Genomic DNA, 24208 nt, shown 5'->3' on the forward strand with positions numbered 1-24208 from the left:
TCTTTCTCAAGCTAGTATGAATGCTTTTATGCATGGCAAATGCAGCGAGCACTTGACAAAAATCACAAAATGGCTCCTATCTGGACCTGGGTGGCAGAATCAGATGTACCACCTTGGGCAATCCAAGCCTTCTTCATCTCTGTTCCCCAAGGATCTTTCCCGCTCTGAACGTAGCACGCCTGCTCTCCATTTAATCAGCCCATGACACAGCCATGTTAAATTAATCCAGTTTAATTTAACAAACACGTCTCTATGGCCTCATTATGGCTTCATCTCCCCAAGACACTTCTTCCTAATCAAGGTAGAGTTTTTCAGTTGCTTACATTCAATATCTCTGAATAACTGACAGTTTTATGGTTATTTGCTTTTCAATATAAATTCCTTTTAAGAGAAAAGAGAGCACATTTCTGGATTTCATTCTCTGAACGCATTTTAGCTTTCTAAATTCAGAATCACAAACAAGCTCAGGGAGTCCCAGAAAACATAACAGGAATTACCTTCTAGCGTTGTTCCTTCTCCAAAAAGGGCGTCCCCAGCCCCAGACGCATACAAGGCAGTCACAGATAAGGCATACTGAGTCCCTTCCTTCAATCTCTGCAGCATGGTGTTGGTTGTGTCTCCTCTCACTGTGACCTCTTGGGTTTCGCCCCCTGCCACCGGTGTGTATGTCACCAGGTACTGTTTCACTTTTCCTGGGGCCGCACTCCAAGACAATTTCAGAGTAGATGTCGTAGGGTCAGAAACTCTCAAGTCTCTCGGATTCCCTCTAACTTCATTAAAAAACAAAGGCAACAATAACATTAAAACCTATTATTTAGTAAAATGACTCGAAAAACACTGTTCACTTTACCTATGTGTGCGTATTATATCAAATTTATACACTGGATGAGACTATGGCAATTTTAATTGTTGACTAGCCAACAAAGTTTAAGAATTTCTGAATCAGCCCTGCATATTAGAAGAAAAAAAACAAAAGACATCCAATTCCTCTTTTGTGTTTAAAATCTCTCATGTAAAATCCTTCATGTTAGAATATTTCCTGTAAAATCGTTGCTTTAAATTTTCCTTAACAAAGTACTACAAAATGTATACATATTGATTAGTATTACAAGGTAGATTGGGGGGGTGAAAAAAGAAGGAGTTTATTAAGAAGACAGAAAAGCTCCCACAATTGGAGGGGACCAGAAAGAAGTTTGCCTAAAATGTAGATGTTAATTTCTCTAAGAAATCTTCAGTAAAAAACAGTTCATTGGTGTAACGCTCTGAACATCTAAAGGAAACAGACAGGAAATAAGGCAGATATAACAAAAATGATAAATGATAAAAATTATTCCATCCCCCACCAAAAAAAGAAAAGTAAGAAAAGAAACAGTCTAAATGAGATCCAGCCTTGGGCACAACTCTTCAGCGCCTTGCAAAAGCGATGACTGATAATTCGTGACTTTCCTGGTGGTGTCACCTCTGAAAGGTCTCAAGTCACCCTATGACACTCCCCACTGAGTACACAACAGCCAGCCAGTTGTGCTCCAGAAAAGAAAATGATGAAGGGCCACTGGGTTATTTCATGGTGCCCAGCACAAACAGTCCTGGGTCCCCAGAAAGATAGAGAAAAATGGAGTCGTGACTTCCCAAGCAAAACAGAAGAGGAAGAAAATGGGTGGAAAGTGAGAGCAGAAAATGCCAATGATCTAGGTGGCAGAGGGAGGAAGGGAGAGTGATACAGAGGGAGGGAGGGAGGGAGGGTAAGTAAGCTGATGCCCAGGAAAGGAGGGTGTGTGAGTGATGTGGAGGGAGGGAGGGGAGATGCAGGGGAAAAAGGAGGGGAAAGAGGGAGGGAAGAGAGTGACATAGCTGGGCTGTAATGGAGATCCCTTGTAAGTACGTGCAGAAGGACAGTGAGGTTCACAAACCCAGAGTGACCACTTTCTAGCTACACGACTCTGAGCTATCACATAATTTCCTTAGCCTCAATTCCCTTACAAAGCTGAGGTGATAATAATAACTTGATAAAGCCTCTGCAGGGATTAAATGAGACAACAGATGAAAACTCCTCTGTACAGAACCTGACACAAAGAGGCGCTGATAGCTGTTCGTTGCTCTTAACGTGTTCTTAGCATTACTTTTACTATTTGAAAAACTTTAAAGATAGAAAATAAAGCGAAAATTATGAATGCCTTATTTTTTCTCAAGAAAAAATATATTAAGCATTAATCATTTACAGCATACATTTGAATGTAACCTGTGAGCCTATCTTTCCCAATGAAATAAAAACAGGTTCATGTTAGAAAATCTTCCCAAAGAGTAAAAATGCAATGTTTCAATGGTGCCCAGCAGCTTGATTTTCAATCCCTCGTCATTGTTCATTTTATATGATTTATATAATTTTAAAAGAATATTGAGACCATAGCATAGCACTCAAGTTCTATTGACACAAATAAACGACATCACGATTAAGTCAAAACTTTAAATAACGCAAATATGAAAGAACTATGGTCTAAGATACTCAGAAACTGGAACAAAGTGTTTCATGACTTGTTTTATCCAGACAATTTTCCCACTCTGCCCCTCTGGCCTAAGGTCTTGCTGTTCCCCCAACTTCCTCTACCTTCTTCTGTGGCTGCATTGCCAGTCAATGGAGAGCCAGGCCCTGAGAAATATTCGGGAATCACAGAGACTTCATATTTTGTGTCTGGAGTCAGGTTCTCCAGGGTTCTCCTCCTCTGATTGGCCGGGGTGCTCACTTCTTTGCTTTCTCCACCAGCAACTGGTCGATATATGATTCGATACCTTAAAACTTTCCCTGGAGCTTGAGTCCAGGTAATTTTAAAACTATCTGTCGTCTCATCTGTCACCTTTAGGTTCCGAGGTGCTCCTTTTACTGAAATTTTAAAAAAATGTTAAAGCATAAATTGACTGGCTCTGTATGAAAAATACAAAAACTATCTTTGATTACTAAATTATAGCATCTCTCTAAACAAATCCATGAGCAGTTTTTTGACAAGCAACCTGGTTACTGCACTCATTTAACCAGAGATTAACTAGATTCTGAAAGAACAAATACGTATTCTACAATATCCAGAAAGAAACTAAGTACATAATAGTAAACTTTTAAAATCATAAATATATCCTTAAGTGATAAATGTATATTGCTATAAAATTCAAGAATAAAAACAATTCATTTATCTGAATACAAATAACCAAGACCATCTGGACATGGTGGCTCATGTTTGTAATTTCAGTACATTGGGAGGCCGAGGTGAAAGGATTGCTTGAGCCCAGGAGTTTGAGACCAGCCCAGGCAACATTGTGAGACCCTGTCTCTCCAAAAAAATCAAAAAATGATGCCGGTTTGGTTGCTTGAGCCCAGGAGTTCAAGACCAGCCTAGGCAACATTGTGAGATCTTGTCTCTCCAAAAAAATCAAAAAGTTATGCCAGTTTGGTGGCATGCACCTGTAGTCCCAACTACTTGGGAGGCTGAGGCAGGAGGATCACCTAAGCAGAAAGTCAAGGTTGTGGTGTGCCGTGATCATGCCACTGCACTATGCCTGGGTGACAGAGTGAGATCTCAGTTTAAAAAAAAAAAAAGTAACCGAGACTTCCACTCATACTAATTCCTTCTCAGAAAAATAAGTAAATCATGCCTAATACCCGGATCAACCATATTTTCCCACCTGACCCAACTGTCTTACCCAGTTGGTCTCACACTAACTTTTTACCGATATGGTCATTTGACTTGGAAGATAACTGGACCATACGTGGGATAAAGCAAGTACCAGGTAGGTACATAATGAATGCTAGATCTAAATCCTGAAGCCAAATTGCAGTGTGGGTAACCCCCATAAGATCACAGTTTTAAGTAAAATGTCCATTAAGCCCAAATGAGAACATCCTTTGGCTTTGGGTTCAGTAAACATGTTTTAATGACCCATTTATTCAAGGGGCGAACTGTCCATATAGACAACGCATTCAGGAAAGGTGAACTGGAAGCTGCTGTCTCCTCAGCCCACAGAGGAGAAAATCTAATGCCCCGTGCCTGCATGGACCTCATAAACAATGAAAACTTTACTTAAATATTCAACACATCAACTGATCACTCGAGGGAGAGAGAAAAGAAGTGCATCACTTCAGAAAAGAAAGAAATGGTAGTTGACTGACATGTGACCATGATTCATTGTGTATGGCAAGAAAAAAGATTAAACTAATCAGAACAAATAGCAGAGAGACTAATGAGCTAGAATCATCAAAGTTGGACTAGATTTTTAAAATGTGGTACATATACACAATGAAATATTATGCAGCCATAAAGGACCAATATGGACTTTGCAGCAACCCGGATGGACTTAGGGTCTATCATACTGAGTGATCTTTCACAGAAACAAAGAACAGAGGGCCATATGTTCTCACTCATAAGCGGACCTTGAACAATGATCATATTACTATAAGAAAGGGATTGGCAGTAACGGGAAACTGCCGGGGTGGGGGTAGGATTAGCAGTTGAGGGAAACTGCCAGGGGAGGGAGAGGCACATCTCATCAACAAAGGTACCTGCAAAATGAACATCTGTATACCTAACCCTGAATTGTACCCCACATCTTTAAAATAAAAACAATGAAAATAATTTTTTTTAAAAATGACACTCCTGAAACATGGGACAGAAAAAGATGGAAACGCAGTATTTCAGATATTGATTCCACAATTATTAAGAGTTCTCTATGTCTCTTAACCTCAAACTCATCAAAATAAGTCTAAGGTTTCTTACTTAAAAGTTTTTTTCTCATTTTGAAAAGATTTACGAAAAGCTGTGCTTTAGAGAGGCCAAGTCTTACAAAGGCCTTTGCAATACTGAACTATAAAGCAGATGGTGATTACAGACTGTCACTTTGTTCTACAGTAAGTTACTAGTTTCTGAAAAATAGTGAGAAGCCTATCACACCTTCTGCAGTGGTCTCCTCTCCAGTGAGGGGTAGGCTGAAGCCGTCCTCGTATTCCGCAGTCACGTTGACCAGGTAGAGGGTCTCTGGCTTCAGGTTGCTGAGAACAACACTGGTGCTGGATGCTGGCTCCACCACTGTGACCTCGTCATCCCCAGAAGCTTCCTTATAGGTGATATGATATGAAAAGACATTTTCTCCAGCTGGAGACCACGTGGTGTTGAAACTGTAAGAAGTCACTTCAGAAAATCTAAGATCTCTTGGAGGTACATAAGCTATCAAAAAGAAGAGAGATCGTTAAAAATGTTTAAACCTATCAAACAAAAATGGGCCCAATGAGTACATTTCTCAAGTGGATGATATTGATTTGCAAGAAGGATGGCCACTAAGGCCACTGTATTGAGTACATCTCCCGCACTTGACCATTGAGTAAAGGACCCCACTTACAACCCAACAAGAACAACCTGATTATCTGCCTTGACCATCCATAGTACTAAGTTAGGTTATTTAAATGACTGACTAAGACTGAATTTGAGCTGGATGCAGTGGCCACGCCTTCAGTATCCCCCGCGCAGTTCAAGGAGACAGAACACACAGGTAATGGCACTCCAGCACTTTGGAAGGTCAAGGCAGGAGGATCACTTAAGCCCAGCAGTTCAAGACCAGCCTGGGCAGCATAAAGAGAGCTCGTCTCTCAAAAAACAAATAGTTAAAAATTAGCCGGGCGTGGTGGCACATGCTTGCAGTACCAGCAACTCAGGAGACTAAGGCGGAAGGATCGCCTTAGTCCAAGAGGTTTAGGCTATGATGAGCAGTGATCACATCACTGCACTCTAGCCTGGGCAACAGAGTGAGATCCCAACTCAAAAAATAATTATTATTATTATTATAAAATAGATTTGAAATTTGAGATTCTTAAGACAAAGTAATAGAAGGGTCCTGCCCGTAATTGGAATATTTAAACAGTAGTAAGCCAAAAATGAACCATCCATATCCTCAGTACCGGAATGTGAGCCTTTGCTGGCAGGTGGAGAGATACATCAAAGTAATGATCGTGGAATTTTTCCTAATAATTGAATATTCATTAAGCTAAATCATAGAAATAAATCATGTTTAACACACATCTGGAGTCCACAGGGGTCATTCAATCAAACTGGAGAGACAGGACAATGCAAGGCTATTAACAAAGAAAGCAGTAGATATGAATGCCAAATGGGCAGAAGGGACAGTGTCACAGTGCTGCAACAGTTAAGGAAGGCTTAATAAAAAGGAGGGGGCCCCTAACTAAACACTGAAAAACGGATTTGAGACAAGTAAAGAAAAGAGGTTTAGGGAATGCCAGGTGAGAGGAATGATGCCCGACAAGCTTCAAGAAGGGTGTTCATGCAAAGACATCAAAGATCTAACACCATATTCCAGCCACCTTTGATGCAAGGCCCTAACTCAGTATCTGACACATAACTCCCAGTAAGTGGTCTTTGACTTGCATATGACAAATAATTGTGATAAGGTTGATTCCTAGACCAGCTTCAGGACCTGGGAACAGAAACATCTCATGACTCTTAGGGGACAAGTAGCTTTTTCACCAACAAAAATTGGATCCCTACCTAGAGAAAGTCATATCTCATATCTCACAGCTAAATGAACTGAGTTCAATAGTTTTTAATTACATAGGAAACCTACATGTACCTGTCTATAAAGAGACTTGAAAGAGAACATTATCCACAACTTTAGAACCAAAAATGCTGTTGTTCATGAAGAAATAACTTTTACTCTACAAAGTCAACTCACCTTTTTTCTTTATAGCTGCCAATTCTTGTTCAATTCTAAGGCAGATAGACTGTGTGAGTTCAAAAGATATCCTCTGAAAAGCATCAAAATCTTCCACTGTGAACACATGTGTCTCGGCAGGAGGAGAGGCAATGGCTTCTAATTCTGAGCGAACGGCATCCTTCACCCCAACTGCAAAGATTTCCACATCCGAATTCCTTAGTTTTATAGCAGGATCTCTGAAAGCATCTGATGATTTCCCGTCAGTGATAAGAATCATGACCTTGGGGACGTTGCTTCTTGAACCCTTGCTAGGCACAAATATTTTCTCTCTGACATAAGTCATTGCTTTGCCAGTGTTCGTAGACCCCCCTCTGTAGGGAAAGCTGTTTATCGCTTCGATTATATCTTCAACTTTGGTGAACTTTTTCAAGGTGAATTCAGTATGAGGATCCCGGCTGTATTGGACAAGACTAATTTGGACTCTATTTGGCGAAATCTCAAAGCTTTTTACAAGAACTTCCAAAAATGCTCTAACTTTAACAAAGTTTGCAATCCCAATGCTGTAGGAACCATCCACCAAGAACACGATATCAGCCTTTATATCCACACCACGTGAGCATTCTGTCAAGGGAAATAAAGCACATTAAACTTCAACACATATTGATTGATCATTAAAATATAGATATCTGACTTTCTTAGCAAGCGTGCTTCTTTAAAAAGACAAAAAAATTCATTCAAAACTAAGTCCAGACCAGCAATGCACCCAATAACTCACCCACTTGAACTTTCATGGGCTGAGTCTTCTCCATGATTGAAATGGGTTCACTGGCTGTCATTCCCTTCATGGCGGAAACACTGATCTGGTATTCTGTGTCTGCTGAGAGGTCACGGACGCTGAGTGTGGTCGTCTGTGGTCCCACACTCAGAGCAAGTTGGCGACTTCCTGCTGACATTGGCGTGAGGATGACTTTATAGCCGGTCACTGGGCTAGGAGGTGGACTCCAACTTAGCTTAACGTATTTTGATGAGACTTCCGTGGCAACCAAATTCGAAGGAGGCTCAACAACTAAAAGAAATATTGATTATTAATAATGCTGAGATGCAACCTTATTAACTTAGTCTTTAGGTCTGGACCTTAAATTCTCCTTATTCAAATGAATTCTGAATACATCAAGGAGAGTTGCCCAACACCCTCCTCTCTCCCCAATGCCACTTGTCTCTATCAAACTACAAGTGACTTAACACTTGACTTTTACTCAAATTGCTGAGAAGTTTATGGAGGAAAAAAGGCTTTAGAAGAAATTAATGCTAGGATACATCATGCCTAATTATTCTCTTAACCCAAGATTCCATTCTGGTTTTGGTATTTCGTTCATTGTTTTCATTCATGTGACTGAAGTAGGCACTTGATAAATATTTGTTAAATCAATGTTTCATTCAATTCTTTAGAAAATTTTTCTCTTTTTTATGGCTGCATAATATTCCATTGTGTATATGGACCACATTTTTAAAATCCAGTCCTCTTTTGATGGACAGCACGGTTGGTTCCATGATCTTGCTATTGTGAACAATGCTGCGATAAACATTGTTTAAACGTGTGCAGGTATCTTGCAGCGATAAAAAAGAACAAAATCATGAATTTTGCAGCAACTTGGATGGAATTAGAGTTTATAATACTGAGTGATCTTTCACAGAAACAAAGATCTGAGTATCACATGTTCTCACTCATAAGTGCACCTTGAACAACTATCATAATACCTTAAAAAAAGGAATGACAGTAGTGGGAAACTGGGTGGGGGCGGCGAGGAAGTGGGATTGGCAGTAGTGGGAAACTGCCTGGGGAAGGGAGGACAGGCGTAGTGCACCTCATCAGCAAGGGTACCTGCACAATGAATATTTGTATACCTAACCCTCAATTGGACCCCACAATTTTAAATAAATAATTTTTAAAAACTGTAATCCTTAAAAGATACTTTATAATATGCCAAGAAAGAGAAAGCATTTAAAAGTTCAAAGTCATTTGGAGATGGGTTCTCATAATTTTAAACAATTGTATTTTCACTAACTTCAGGGTAAAAAAAAAAAAAGATCAACTCTGATCAGAGTGCCACCAAACAGAGCTGAAACAACTGTTTATAACACGCATATTGACACATAAATATCGATCATCGAAAAAATGTTTATCCTTACTCAGTGTGGAACATAGTCATGCATTTAACAGTTTGCATAAGTATTTTAAGGTATTTCAAACAAATACTCAAAATTCTGGATTTTCCCATGTAATCAACTTCCCAGAAGATACAGTTCTAACTTCTTATCAATCGACCTGCAAGAAGGAGGTATAAAAATCGGTACACGTTTACACATTGCCTCCTCAAAAAGGCAATCAGGCGTAGTGCACAAAAATGGTGTCTCTGTAAAAAGTGGTGGGAGGGAAACCACACATGCGCCAAGTGGAGGTTGAGCGAAACCTCTGAGTGGTGCAGAGGCAATGCAGGAAGCAGAAAGCATGGGCTGGCCCACGGGAAGAAGCCTTTGAGGAAAAGCAGGAGTGACTGCATGCAGTCCAATCTCCCCACCCCCTGGGAGAGTTCAAAGAAGGCCAAACAAACTCTGGGACTTCCCTTCCATACATGCAAGGGCACCCCAGCAAAGAATCAGACTGTCTAAAATGATTAAGAGTAGTAAGCAGAGAAAAGGGAAGGCAGGGAGATGGACTTTATAATAATACAGAGCAGAAAAGCTAGACATCAGGTGGTAAAGCAAAGATTCAGAGCCCATGAAGTAGTGAGAAGTTCTGAGATGGAATGGGGTCCAGGCCTGGCAAGGCGGCTCGAGGCTGTAATCCCAGCACCAGCACTGGAGGCCGAGGTGAGGAGCTTGCTTGAGAACCACAGGTTCGAGAACAGCCTGGGAAACTTGGCGAGACTTTGTCTCTACAATAAATCAAAAAAAATTTAGCCAGGCGTGGTAGCACACGTCTATAGTTCCGGCTACTTGGAAGGCTGAGGCCGAAGGATCGCCTGAGTCCAGCAGGGTTGACGCTGGGGTGGCTGTGAGCATGCCACTGCACTCCAACCTGGGCGATGGAGTGAAAGCCCAACTCAAAAAAAAGAAAAACAGAATGCGGGCCAATGAGCACTACCAAAATACTCAAGTTTTAAGATTAAAGGGATTATATTATTGAAGATTTGAAGATGCGGCTATTTAGAATTTAGGTTTAATCACCTGTCAATTCTCAGGCTGCACTGTGGCTTTGAACTGTGACTGTCAATGTTCAGAAGGATGCCTATGAGATATCTTTTGAAATGCCTTTTCTTTCTCCCAGGTATTCAGAAGTAACAACTAATAGAAATGGAAAATCTTCCAGGTGTGAAAGAATCACACTGATTGATCTTTAAAAGATTCTTAAAAGCTCTGAAGACGTTATGCAGAGTATAATGATGGAAAATCTTTGTCCTTAGCTGGTTCATAGAAACAAGGTTGCTATAATCTTATTTCAAGTTGGAGAATGCTAAAATAAATGTCTTGGCAGTCCACCAATGCTTAATTCAGCGTGAGAATTAAAGCAGGGACCAGAACAGCATGGTTATACACAGACATTCAATGTGCACAAAAGGGTCTTAAAGAAAAGAGTAAACCAAAACCCGTCCTGAACAACACTTTACAACTGTACAATAATATAAATATTTTATCGAATGCTCCACTGGAGGGAAAAACAATACACATGGTATCAACAGACTGAGTTATTGAAAAACAACACAAACTGGGCTCGGTGGCTCAGCCTATAATCCCGCGCCTTTGGGAGGCTGAGGTGATTGGATTGCCTGAGCCCGCGGGTTCGAGCCCGCCTGGGCAACTTGGCGAGACCTCATCTCTACAATAAATCAAAATGAACCGGGCCTGGTAGTGCACGCCTGTAGTTCCAACCACTTGGAAGGCTGAGGCGGAAGGATCGCCGGAGTCCAGCAGGTCGAGGCTGCGGTGGCCAGAAGCGGCCACTGCACTTCAGTCTGGGCGACAGAGTGAGACTCCAACTCAAAAAAAAAGAAAAGAAAAGGAAAAACAACACAAATGGAATATACAATTGGAGACTCACTGACGGGTATGTTTAAATAAACGTGTCTACTTCTAAGATACCTGTAAAGCTGTAGGTACTATCAACTAGTGGGAAGGGCTGAGACATGGGGAGCACTCAGCACACAATCCACTCACCTTCTTCTCCGCTAACCAATTCACCAAGTTGTTCATCAACACCTGAGCACACCTGGGAGATGATCTCATTCTGAATATCCACAATCGCATCAAAGTTGGCCACGTTGAACACATGGCTCAGTGAAGGCGTGGAGGCAATCTGTTTGAGTTCTTTTGCATCTGCTGCTTTAATGCCTTGAAAACGAAAGACAAGAATACCCTGAAATGGGAAATGCGCCCGCTGACTAGAGAAGCCCTTTGCCTTCTCAGGATGAAGACATACTCAAATCCTTATTAAGTCACAAGCCAGAGTTGCTCTGCTTCATAATGGACATGCCACTGTTTAGATGACAAAAGCATTCTATGATTCCACATCAAGTGGCCAGCCAAAGAGGAGCACAAATGGTTAGGAGAACAGAGTGGGCTTTCATCCCAACCAAGCCATCACATGTCTTTGCCATCTGTAAAGATAATACTTTTTTCTTCCAGAGTCCTGAATGGGCTGGAGTCTCCGAATTCTTCAAGTATTACATAATTTAGGAAACACATTTAAAAAAACTTAATGGTAATACAAGGAGGAGCTTTATTAGAATCATGGGCCCAGCATTCTCGGAATAGCAGAGAGCTGGCAAAGAAGGTGGCTACCACCTTGCCTGATGCATGTGCTCAGGGGAGTTGCTTGAGACAAAGAGATGAGCAAAATTGTTACCTAAAGATGATGTGGCTTAATACTACACTATAAAACACAGTAAACACTCCTAATAGCATCCTTCTTGAGGGATCAGTCTTGCATCTTCCTAAGCATTGAGTGTTCTGAAGGAGTTCTTGAACGAAAATATTGAACCTACCCAAAGAGAAAACTTCAACCCCAATATTACGAAGCTCTCTTGCGGGAATTTCCACTTCGTCCTGAGATTTGCCATCCGTAATGATAATTGCCACTTTAGGAAAGCCGACTCTTGCACCAGCAGATTCCGTGAAAGTATTTTTAACTAAGAAATCAATGGCATCCCCTAAAGGGAAAAAGAAACATGCTCATTCACTCTGAACTAGACAATGTTGCCAAAGTCAAAAAACTACGTGATTCATTTCAAAGTTATTTAATGCATGATCATTTTGCAATGCGTCATTTTTTTTCTGAAACAGACGTTTGTTTTCAATTAAAAACATCCATGGGACGTACCTGTCATTGTGTTACCACCTTTGTACGGGATTTTTTTTATTGCAGTCAGAAGCTCATCTTGTTGGTAGTACTGACTTAAGTTAAATTCAGTCCTGGTATCAGAGCTGTACTGAACAACTCCAACCCTTGTCTTCTCTTCCCCAATGTCAAAAGCAGAAACAAGTGCAGAAATAAAGTCCAAAATGTACTTAAAATTATTTCTCCCCACACTCCAGGAGCCATCCACAAGGAAAACCAAATCAGTCCAAGCGCTGACAGAGCATTCTGAAACACATTTGATACATTTTTAAATGATGCTTTATTAAACCAACCCATCATCAAAACACTCAAGTTAACATTGCAAAAATGTTGGCTCTTTAATGATTCTGTTCCTTAACATATATTCACCCCTTGTTCTTCATCCGTATGCACAAAATAATGTAAAATTTTATTAGCACACAAGTATTTTCAATACCTTCATCAAGATGCATTAATGGAACTAGATGTCTTTAAGTTGCTATATAGGACATACATATGACTTACACATGGGACACACAATCCAAGTATTTGTGCCTTCACCTTTCTGATTATATAAGTGATATCCTCACTCTTCTTTTCAAATTAAATCATATAAAAATTTGGGAGATATACAAAAGAAATGTGAGTAAAGTTTTTGCTTTCCTTCATGTTCAACAAATATATACAAAGTAACTGCTGTACCATTCAAGCAAGTCCAATTTGAGTTGAATAAAAGAACAATTTTTTTAAATAGTCTCCTCAACTTTTTAATGTAATTGTCTAATGCTTGCTATAGGGTTATACTAGAGGGTTGATGAAGTCTAACAGAAATTTAAAAAATAAAGAAAAGGCGTGAAATGATGCAAAATAGTCAAAATATCTTATCCTAATTATCAATGTATTTAAATTTCATAACTAAAACCTACTTTTACTAAACAGAGAGAGTAAACAATCATTTAACTTCAAAATTTGAAAATCCATGTATTCTTAATTCCTAAAATGCCGTTTTATAATTGAATATATTATCCTTCCTTCTCTCTGTGATGGGGTCAGGCTGATTTTCATGAAAATTGTGTGTAAGGCAATATTAAGTGAATTTTCTGAAGATGTTTTTTGTCCTTGCAGTTAGCTGGTGGTAATAAAAGAAGTATTTGGCTAGGAAGAAGAAGAAAGTGTCCTGGAAAACTTTTCAAGCCAAATACAAGTTGCATGCTTAAATAATTTTTGCACGCTATTTGATGGGCCAATTTAAGTCTATTAAAAAGTCAATATTTGGCATAATGCTTTGATTTAGAATGAATATTGATGGTGTGGGGAAAATATTAGCATTGGGACTGCCTACTATAAACTTCATTTCAGATTATTCAACATCTGAAAGAATGATAAACAGTGATCTAGAGGGGAAATTTCCAGATAACAAGAACTTTGTGTTTATAACCTATTTATTGTCTTTCTGGATCATAAATTCAACTTTTACAAGGTGGCAAAATCAGAAGCCCAAGAAACTCCTTAAGGGTCCATTCTAGTAAGTCAGACAAAGCAGTATATGACAAAAGAAGGCCAGTAACTACAAAACTTAGACTAAATAAAATTGCTTTCATCTAATGCACCAATTTCTCAGAGATGCTTTTAGGAAGACTCCGGAAAAAGATTAACACTACTGTCAACTAAGGCCATGTAAATACCCTGGAGATGAGCGCAAGATACACTAGACTTAGAAATGCATTTGGGAGTGTTGAATTGCTTCCAACACCAACTGGAGGCATCTCTCTTGTGTCCAGTCTTATAGTTTTCATCTATCTCTAAGTATCCCCTATTTCTATCATTTTGCCTTTGAGAAATGAGTTGAGTTCAGAGATGGGTTTTGTTTTTCACCTACTGCCAAAATTCTGCAGGAAAGTTTGGACACACACAAATTCAAAACACTCCCATTAAAAAGAATACTCAGTAAATAAAATGAAAAAGTGTCTAGAAAAACAGAACTTAGTGTAACTGTTTAGCTATACATTACTTTTATATTGTCTGTTGTCCTAGATAAAGCTTACAAAAATTAATATACGAATAGCATCAATCTGTGTATCTACTTGGAGTATCTACTATAGCCTACATCTATGACGTCTACAAATCCAAGCAAAAATGCACTCACTTAGTATCTCGGTTTTTGCAGGTTTCTTCTCTCCTGGCTTCGTCGAACTACCTGTTTGAACTGAGTCAAAACCTAGTTATTACAAAAAGACATGAACCCAAACAAACATTTTCTTTAAGAAAGAATAAATGTATTTGCTTTTTGCCATTGTCTTTTAAATGTATGGCCCATTCCCAGCTGCTCAGCAAGTATCGTCAAATAAGCATTCCCCTGCAAATAAATAATCTTTAGTGAGATTTTAGAGATATTAAAAAAGACACTAACATTGGTCATCAGAAAAAATATAATGTCTTTAATAGTATTCATTCGCAACATTCCCGCTACTTCCAGGGACCAAGGTTACAAACCAGGAATGAATTATTCATATCCACTAATAACTAGGATCGCAGAAAGAATAGCATATACTAATATAAATTAACACTGCGTAATAAGAGAAAAATTTGAAGCTGTAAAAATCTTCTGCAAAATAAAAAATATAAAGGAATTTTAATTTATACACGTGCTTACTTGTTAGTTGGCCAATAACTGGTACACTTTCTTCTACTTTATCATACGAAGTTATTGTCACCACATACTCTATTTCAGGTATAAGGTCTGATAACAAAGTTTCAGTGGTACTAGCTGCAAGAGTAAATTCTTTAGTGGGCCCATCTGGAAATACAGAAAGGAAAAACATGAATGCAGCAAAACATGTTTCCCATATAGCACAACACAATGTATTACAGTTCCCAGGGGTACTCAAAATCTGAAAAATTCAATATATACAGTTTTTTCAGGACATCCAAACATTATTTTCTACTGTCTTCCAAGACTAAAACTTGGAATTTTAGAACTCCAGTGAGAGGACTGGCATTTCCCTTACTTGTTACGATCATATTTGAGACTTGTTTGAAGATTCGAGACTTTTCTAGATTAAAACTACACCAGCATATCAAACCAAAAACCTCTCTTTGTTTCTGAAGACTAATGGTAGATAACATTTTTTTTAATGAGATATAAAGCAGAAAAGAATTTAATTTTAAATTATGCACTGGAGGAGAGCAAAAAAAAAAGAATAGGGGAAGAAAATAAACACAAGGAAAATAAGCCCCATAGGTTGAGATAACCCCTAATAAACAATTTGTGCAGAAGCAGTGTATTGTCCACACTCAGTGAATGCATACCTTAATGGGTAACCTTGACCTCTGAAGTGACTTAACTGGGTATCAAACATTTCAAGGTAAAGTGTACCTGGTGTTTACTTAAATGTTGACAATCATGTAATTCCTTCTAGATTCTGTTAAGTCTCAATTCAATCAAGAAACATGGTGGTCCCTAGGGACTAAGTGCCTGTTAATATTTTGATTATATTAAATTTTCATCACAACATAAAAAATTAGGGAAATAGGTGCAACAGACCCCTGAAAAATGCATGTAAACCTACTGGGTCCTCTAGAGGACACCAACACACTGGGGCCCTGCTGGGTTGGGTGGCCAGTTTGGGGAGTCAGTTCGGGAAATAATGGAATTCAGTAATCCCCAACATCTAGAAACTGGATAGACTCGATTTGAATTGATTTTCTGCTTTGGAATGAATTAATTCGCTTTCTAAAAATATATTTGGGTAAAAGATTCACAGAGGAAAAAATAAACTCTTGGCCCCTTTTAAAATTCTCAGACTATTTATTAATTACTTGTTTCCTGATAAATCAGTACTTAAAATGACTGATAATTTTAAAGATCAGAAGATAAGTAAACACAGTTCTAGTGATCAATTATGTCAGCATCACTTATCTCCACTGTCAGCCAGCAAAGACTTCTTCCTACCATTTGGCCAATGTTAGTGGAAATGGTTATTTTTTTTGTCATTCCATTTTAGAACTAAAAATTAATCCACAGAAACTGATTCCCCACAGTTGGGCAATAACCTTAACATAACGATAACGCTTGAGAACAAGCAAAACAAGTTTGTTTTTTTGTTCTGTTTTGTTTCCCAAGGATTCAGCCTCGTGTCTACGGAATCCACCTAGCCAAAGTAAACTCTTGGCTCTCATGATGATTGCTCATTATCATCCCAGAGTGCTGCTTCCTGAGTACTGAAATGCACAGAACACTGGGTAAGGGTAACAACTGACTTTATCACTTGATACTTTAAGTGTTGAAAAGATGAAGTGATTCCAGAAAGAAAGCCAAGGAAGGATAATTCTATTTTATAAGGTCTAAGACTACTAACAATATTCTGATTGGGTAAACAAAAAAAAATTCCTTTGTAATAACAACAGCTGAGGCCCATAAACCATGTTAATTAATAAGTCTCAACACCATCAAAATACCTCAGTGGGTATGAAGCTGGAAACTTAAAACCGGAGTTCACCAAGTGTCTAGTGACATAGACCCAATCCCTCAGGCCATCTAAATCTCAGCTTCCTGTGACCAAATGGGAGAAAGGGAGAAGGGATTATATGATCTTAATGTCTGTCCTCAAATGTCAACATCTCGAAACGTACCTGTTGTAGGGTCCACCGTTATTCTGTAACCCACAATTGGATCAACTGGTCTTGCCCATGACATATGAACAGTATTTTCATCTATAATTTTAAAATTCAAGTCTGAAGGTGGATCAACTGCAAAAGAGAGAGTTGGTATTAGTTCTCTTTTCCAAGGTCACGAGATGGTCAATTTAATTAACAAGGAATTGTGTTGAGCAAAGCTTACTAAAGTTGTCTTTGCATAAATTTGTTTCCAACAAACATAAAGGATATCTTGTTGGATAAGAATAAAATTAAAAGAGACAAGATATGACGAAACATCAGAGAGCATACATATTACAGAAGACAGCACAATACACTTTGGATCCTTGAGTTGCTCGGTCATTCGAGAATGGCCAGCAAAATCAAGCATAATAGAAACATATTTGGATACAAGTACATACAAGTACAATGAAGTCACATGTAATAACCACATATGCAAACAATTCACATAACGATTAAAGGGATTTCAATACATGCCGAGTGCACTTTGAACAAGCATGCCAAATCACAGCCTGATCACAACCATAAGAGTTAATTTGGAACATTGACATAACTCTTTTTTCCCACAATGTAGAAAAGAATCAGTGATGTTTTGGGTTCATTCTCTGCATTGTTGCCTTGTTATTAACTGTCCTTTAATAAATCTCAATCTGCGGCAGAGATGAAAAATGTATGTTAATAAAAAGGAAGAATAATGGGAAACTTAGCTGTATCTCACAAGGAAATATACATTTAAATGTATGGTCGCATTCATGAAGAAAAATATTCAAAAATAGTAATAAGGGCATTGATAACTTATGAGTATATAAACGGTGATATTCAGGTGTTTATAAAACCAATATTCTGCCCGTTTATACCAACTTGCTGTCTGTTCCACGGTATAAACAGACACTGTTATGTCCTTTGAAACAGGTATACTCCATACTAGAGATGGCATTTTAGATTAAAATGCCAGTATGGCCCTCTACAAAACAATGGTTAATTATGAAAAGACAACATCGATGTGTATCTATGAACATTTATTTACAGAACTTAAAGAAAACAGTGAAGAAGGGTCAGCGATCTGAAGACGACTGTGCATAAAAACTTGGGAAAGTCAATGACAGAAGTAACTAAAAAGTACAGAAAGGAAAAGTTTACATATAAAACTATACAGCATCATGCACGTGTCAATGAAATGTTGGCTTGATTTTAGTTTCCCACAATGAACAAAAGCCTCCATGTACAATAGTCATTACACAAAGACGTTTCTGAAATATTTTATAATGATATTCTCTCGGCAATGTTCATGCCTCACCATGCAGCATTGTACTGACTCACTGTCAGTGCATGGTCGACACATTAAAAATGACTACTCTTGAACTCTGGAAGTCCCTCGACCAAGTAAGGTGACTTTCAGCCATACTCTTCTTAAAAAGTTTTAGCCTGAAAGTACTTCTGGCGAGTCAGAATCCTTGCATCTGTTTTGAGAGATTACGATCTCTTCGATTTTTACAAATGTCAATTAAAATCTAGTAGCTTTGAGACGTGAGTCACAGAATTTAACCGGGGTTAAATATTGACGGAATATTAATAGCATGTTGGAACAGAAATAGAACAAATTAAGCAAACATTCGCTTTCATGAAACTGCACCCCCTCCTGTAGGAGATGGCTTTTTATTCGTATCGATACACTAGTGATAAATGAATGAATGACTGTTACATTCTTACTCTCCATACACAGGCAGTGAGATTAGATTATTAAACCACATGCATTGTTTCATTATTCAACATTCTTCCAGCTATCACCGTCATTCCAGGTTCTGCTGTACCCAACATTTAGTAAAACATGCAAGCCACAGATGTTAACAGGAGGAAGGTATTAAGAATATCATTATAAAATATTATCCCAATCGCAGTGGCTCAGGACAAATTTAATGCAAAGGCAGACACAACTGGCCTGAGCATGCTTTAAAAAAAAAAAAAAAAAAAAAACAACCAGTACATGGAAAAATAGTACCACCAACCTTGGAAGGCAATTGACCTGAAGCAGCAGGCATTAGGTTAAAACTGCTGAAAGGCACCAGCAGCCCCCCTTGTTGATATCCAAATGACCGGATTCCAGATAGACTGAAAAATGGACTGTGGGGAAAAGTCTTTAACAGTTCAGAGGTCTTTAAGGTATCCACAGAAGCTCCGATGGGGCACGTGGGGATCAAGAGAGGACACTGCCTACCCTCCTGTGGTTCGGCCACGCATGCTACCTCGCAGGCCTGTCCTCACTTCTGTTTAGACCTTTGTTTGTTTCATGAGAAACAGTCACAGAGCAAGTGTGAGTGTGACTCGGGCCAATACAAATCCATGCCAAGGTGTCCTTTGATTCATTCTGATACGTTTACTTTGCCTAAAAAGAATTCGCAACCACGGTTGCGTAGTCCTGGAGTCTACGTGATCCCTAAAACAATGCGGTTGCTGGAATACTTCAAATAAGGATTCGTTGCATATGCATTATCCTTGCAAAGAGCCATGGTAGCATAGAAAAAAGAATCTGAGCTGAGAGAAGCAGAACTAAAATGATAAATAATAAACGATCATGTATTCACGAAACCCAAATACTGATAGTGAAGAGACTAGAATTTAAGTATTTGTAACTCTGGTGGTTTATTTTCATATTTATGAATAGTGATTTTTATTAACAAAGCACTATGTTATAAAAGCCTCACTCTGATGAGGTTTTTGTTACATAAACTGGCAGGGCTAAGGACATTTAAGGAATGACAACAATAGCTAACATCTGTTGAGTGTCTTTTACAACAGAGGAGAGCTGGTCACTTGTAGATTGTTTCTTTTCTTCTTCATAACACCTCGGCCGGACTCGGTGGCACAGCCTGTCATCCCAGCACTATGGGAGGCTGAGGCAAGTGGATTGCCTTAGCCCGCGGGTTCGAGACCAGCCCGGGCAACTTGGCAAGACCTCGCCTCTACAAGAAATAAAAAATTAACTGGGCATGGTAGCACGCACCTATAGTTCTGGCTACTTGGAAGACTGAGGCAGAAGGATCGCTGGAGCCCAGCAGGTTGACGCTGGGGCGGCCTTGAGTGTGCCACTGCAGTCCAGCCTGGGCAACTCCAACTCAAAAAAATAAAAATAAAAAAATAACACTCCAATGGTGGGCTTTATTATCCCTGTTTTACAGATGAGTTCATGGAATTCAGAGAGATTAACACAAGCAACACAGCTAACTAACAGGCAGCAAATCTTGGATCCCACAAGCTGACAAGTATTCAGTTTTTACTATACTGGATTGAATGCAAAAAAGAAGAAATATTTCAGTCCAAAATTAACTTTAGAAGCCAATATTTGTATGTAACTTTCTGTTAATATATACATACACATTTTTCTACCCTATGAAAAACCATTATGAGAACAAGTGATGCCCAATCAATAATAAATATGTGGTATTTGGATATCTCCAATTCAGATATAGATAGTATTTGGCATATTGACTTTATACACTTGTTCAACCAATTTTAAAACTAAAGTGTCCATCTTGATATATAATAAAGAAAAACGCTTTTTTAAAATTAGATCATGCAAAAAGAAGTTATGTCCAAGAATTTAGCAACTGGGGCAGAGGGGAATGCATGGAAGGATGACTGGTTGGATGGACAGATGGATGGATATATGGAGAGAAAAATGGATGAGTCTAATACATTATGGTAAATACATAAAATGTGTTATGGATAAATCAAAGCTGAGAACATACTTTTAAAATATCATCTTGATAGCCGGGCTCGGTGGCTCAGTCTATAATCCCGCGCCTTTGGGAGGCTGAGGTGAGTGGATTGCCTGAGCCCGCGGGTTCGAGACCCGCCTGGGCAGCGAGACCTCATCTCTACAATAAATCAAAAAATCAGCCGGGCGTGGTAGCGCACGCCTGTAATTCCAGCTACTCGGAAGGCTGAGGCGGAAGGATCACCGGAGCCCAGCAGGCGAGGCTGCGGTGGCCGGGAGCGGCCACTGTACTCCAGTCTGGGCGACTGAGTGAGACTCCAACTAAAAAAAAATATATATATATATATAATCTTGATGACGTAGTAGGACCTGCAGTCTGATATTTGTGACGCTTATACTGAAAAGGACACTACCTTAATGGCAGAAACCTTCAGAAGTGTGCAAAGTGTGATGCATTATTCACTATATTCAATAGGCGTTAATTTATGTTGTCCATAGTTAGTATAAATTTAATGATCTTTGCCATGATACTGAAATGAATTTCATTTGTGTTTATAAGACACCAAAATGAACCAGTTGAAAAGTTCATATCTCAGACAAGCAACAAACTGTCTTGTGCACATTAAAAATGTGTTATCTCATGAAACTGACTGGGTCAATCAGTTGTCAAGCAAAAAGGAAGTCCAGTGCGGCCACCAGTGGTCAACTAGAACCAGAAGACCTGGGTCTTGTATATGTTTTGTCCCTAAGTAACTGCATTAGTTGACTGAGTTATTCAGCCTTTCTGGGCCTCGTTTTCTCATTTGGAAAATAAGAAAATTAGAATAGACAATCTCTAAGTTCTTCTCTAGTTGGAAATGTTTGCTATAAAGTAGACATAGATAGAAATATATATATATATGTACTAGCCTCCTAATCTAGACACAAGACAATTGAAGCTAATGGTCTCATTGATAAATTAATAATATTTGATTATTCATGATATATTATAAACTATAAACCAGACATACCAGGATTAAAAGTTTGTTTTTAAAAAAAACTTGTGTTCATCTCAAATTCTAGATTAATTAGAAACGTTTCCAATTCTCAGGGAATATTGGCCACTAACTTTCAAATGCAACATATTAAATTTCCTAAAGGATAATTGACATACTGTATGATACATGAACCAAAAGTGGTTTATACATTCTGGGCTGTATAGGGCACTGGTCAAGTTATAAGACTAATGAAGTCTGTGCTATGGCCACAAATTACAAATAGGGGGGAAAAATCATCTTCACACTTACTTCATATTACTTTTTTTTTTTTTTTGAGTTGGAGTCTCACTCTTTCACCCAGGCTGGAGTGCAGTGTCACACTCACGGCCAACCCAGCATCGACCTGCTGGGCTCTGGTGATCCCTCCGCCTCAGCCTTCCAAGTACCCAGAACTACAGGCGTGCGCTACCACGCCCAGCTAATTTTTGATTTATTGTAGAGACGAGGTCACGCCAAGTTGCCCGGGCTGGTCTCGAACCCGCAGGCTCAGACAGTCCACTCGCCTCGGCCTCCCAAAGTGCTGGGATGACAGGCTGAGCCACCCAACCTGGCCTCTTGTAACTTTTATAGCAAGAAAACACAGTATGAAAATATAACTTCTCATACAAGTAGACGGGGGGAAAAAACAGAACAAAAAGTTCTGTGAAAAGAGGAAACAGCTGGGCACAGTGACCCACTCCTATGATACATGAACCAAAAGTGGTTTATACAGTCTAGGCCATACAGGGCACTGATCAAGTTATAAGACTAATGAAGACTATGCTCAGGCAATTCGCTCCTATAATCCCAGCACTTGGGAAGCGGAGGTGAGAGGATTGCCTGAGCCCACAGGTTCAAGACCAGCCTGAGCAACATAGTAAGATCTCGTCTCTACAATAAATCAAAAAAATCAGCCAGGTGTGGTGACATGCACCTGTGGCTCCAGCTATTTGGAAACTGAGGTGGAAGAATCGCCTAAGTCCAGCAGGTCAAGGCTGCGGTGGCCGTGAGCGTGCCACCACACTCCAGCCTGGGTGACAGTGAGACTCCAATTTAAAAGAAAGAAACTCCCCCCCAAAAAAAGAAAAAGAGGAAATGTAAAAAGTGAATGCCAAAACCTTCCATTTAATATCCCAATGATATTGGGTTTTCAACATAGAAAAAAATGAAGTCAGTAGAACATAGTGAGAAAACAGTAACTGTGGCCACTTTAGAACTAAGATAAAAATGGCACTGCACAAAACACAACTACAAGTGAAAATTCTTAAATGCCCCCACCAGAAATCTTTCAAAGAAAATTCTGTGTGTAGCCCACTGACCCCAGAAGGCCTTGTACCACAAATTTTGGTAGGCCTTTGAAGGCTTATGGGGCCACTTAACTGGTGGTTAACACCACAACTGCACTGTCCAACACAGGAGCAGCCGGCCATGGGAGGCCATCAAGCCCTTGAAATGCTGCCAGTCCAAAATAAAACGTGCTGCGAGTATAAAATACACGCCCAGGGTTAAAGACTTAGTATAAAGACGTATAACATCTCACTAATAATTTGTACATTGATTCCATGATAAAGCAACAATATTCGGTTAAATAAAATACATGAAAAAATTAATTTTTCTTGTTTCTTTTTCCTTTTTTAATGTGGCTACCAGAAAAATGATCAGCTGTATATGTGACTTGCATTTGTGACTCGTCTTTCTATTTGATGCTGCCAAGCAGAAATGAGTCACACAGAAAACAAGGCCAAAAAGTTCTATTAAATGTAACCGATAAATACTGAACTTAAGAGGATCAGAGATAAGAAAAGACACAGCTTAAGAAAGCAAAAGGAAGCAAGGTGCCGTTTTTAAAACGCGAATTAAAAAGATAAAATATAAGAAATACGGAAATAATCAGAAACATAGATAGTAAAATGCTCTTTTTTTAGTGCACTTAGCTAACCAGTCATTAATTCAGAATTAATTTTTCCACTCATTTCCAGCCTCATTCTTTTCCTAAGAATTCCCAAACCGTTCTGATTTCCAAATAACTATTTTCTTAATGAGCAATAAACTGGCCACTTCAGTGAGTTATCTAAAAATATCGCCAGCAGGGCCTCCAGGAGTTCCTCAAACAAAATTCCTTCCTAAGGACGCCATAGAAAGGACATCAAAGGCAAGCTCGTCTGCCTATGACTTCACAGAGGACACTCTTTGGGAAGTCTCTGCATTCATAAAATATGAGTCAGGTAAGAAGAGCCAGCACGGTTCTGTCACTTTCTTAAGCATGTCACTCATTTTGGGGACACTCTACTGCCCTTAATCCAGTTGTTTGCACCTGCAGTCATGAGGTAGAAAATAAAACACTAGAAACTTTTTGAAAGCCTCGCCCTACCTTCCCACAACCTCTAACACAGCACAAGCCACCCTGGAAATCCCACGACTGTCGCACGTGGAAGTATTTCTTTCCCCCCTTGACTTCCTCGGGGGTTTTTATGCATTGGAAAAAAAACTTTTTAAAGATGTCTTCTATGACATGAGCCTCATTTACCTTCTAGAATAATTAACCTAATTTGTCAGGTCTCCATTGGTAACTGCGGGGACACGGAAGCCCCCCCCCGGGGGGGGGACTGATATATAGAAATGGCTTGATGGAGGATGCTGAGAACTTAAGGCGTCCGGTGTGCACACCAAATCAATAAGAAAAGGAAGTTGGAAATCGAGCCAACGTCCTCGACGGCATGGAGGGCGGGGCCAGCCCTGCCC

At 39.3% G+C, this 24208-nt stretch overlaps 1 protein-coding gene across 1 annotated transcript in view; it reads right to left on the reverse strand.

Moving 5' to 3' along the window:
* Positions 1 to 24208, reverse strand: part of COL12A1 (collagen type XII alpha 1 chain) — a 113673-nt gene that overhangs the window by 87043 nt on the left and 2422 nt on the right. Inside the window, exons 2-12 of the mRNA XM_021706935.1 lie at positions 16712 to 16828; positions 14733 to 14876; positions 14226 to 14285; positions 12083 to 12346; positions 11748 to 11912; positions 10921 to 11094; positions 7481 to 7771; positions 6724 to 7326; positions 4935 to 5207; positions 2606 to 2878; positions 498 to 770 (exon numbers count right to left, since the gene is read on the reverse strand). Coding sequence (XP_021562610.1) covers positions 498 to 770; positions 2606 to 2878; positions 4935 to 5207; positions 6724 to 7326; positions 7481 to 7771; positions 10921 to 11094; positions 11748 to 11912; positions 12083 to 12346; positions 14226 to 14285; positions 14733 to 14876; positions 16712 to 16828 — 2637 coding nt within the window. The remainder of the gene's footprint in view (positions 1 to 497; positions 771 to 2605; positions 2879 to 4934; positions 5208 to 6723; positions 7327 to 7480; positions 7772 to 10920; positions 11095 to 11747; positions 11913 to 12082; positions 12347 to 14225; positions 14286 to 14732; positions 14877 to 16711; positions 16829 to 24208) is intronic.

This window comes from Carlito syrichta, unplaced genomic scaffold (assembly GCF_000164805.1).
Source record: "Carlito syrichta isolate Samal-C Ts95f unplaced genomic scaffold, Tarsius_syrichta-2.0.1 Scaffold316211, whole genome shotgun sequence".
Lineage (NCBI taxonomy): Eukaryota > Metazoa > Chordata > Mammalia > Primates > Tarsiidae > Carlito > Carlito syrichta.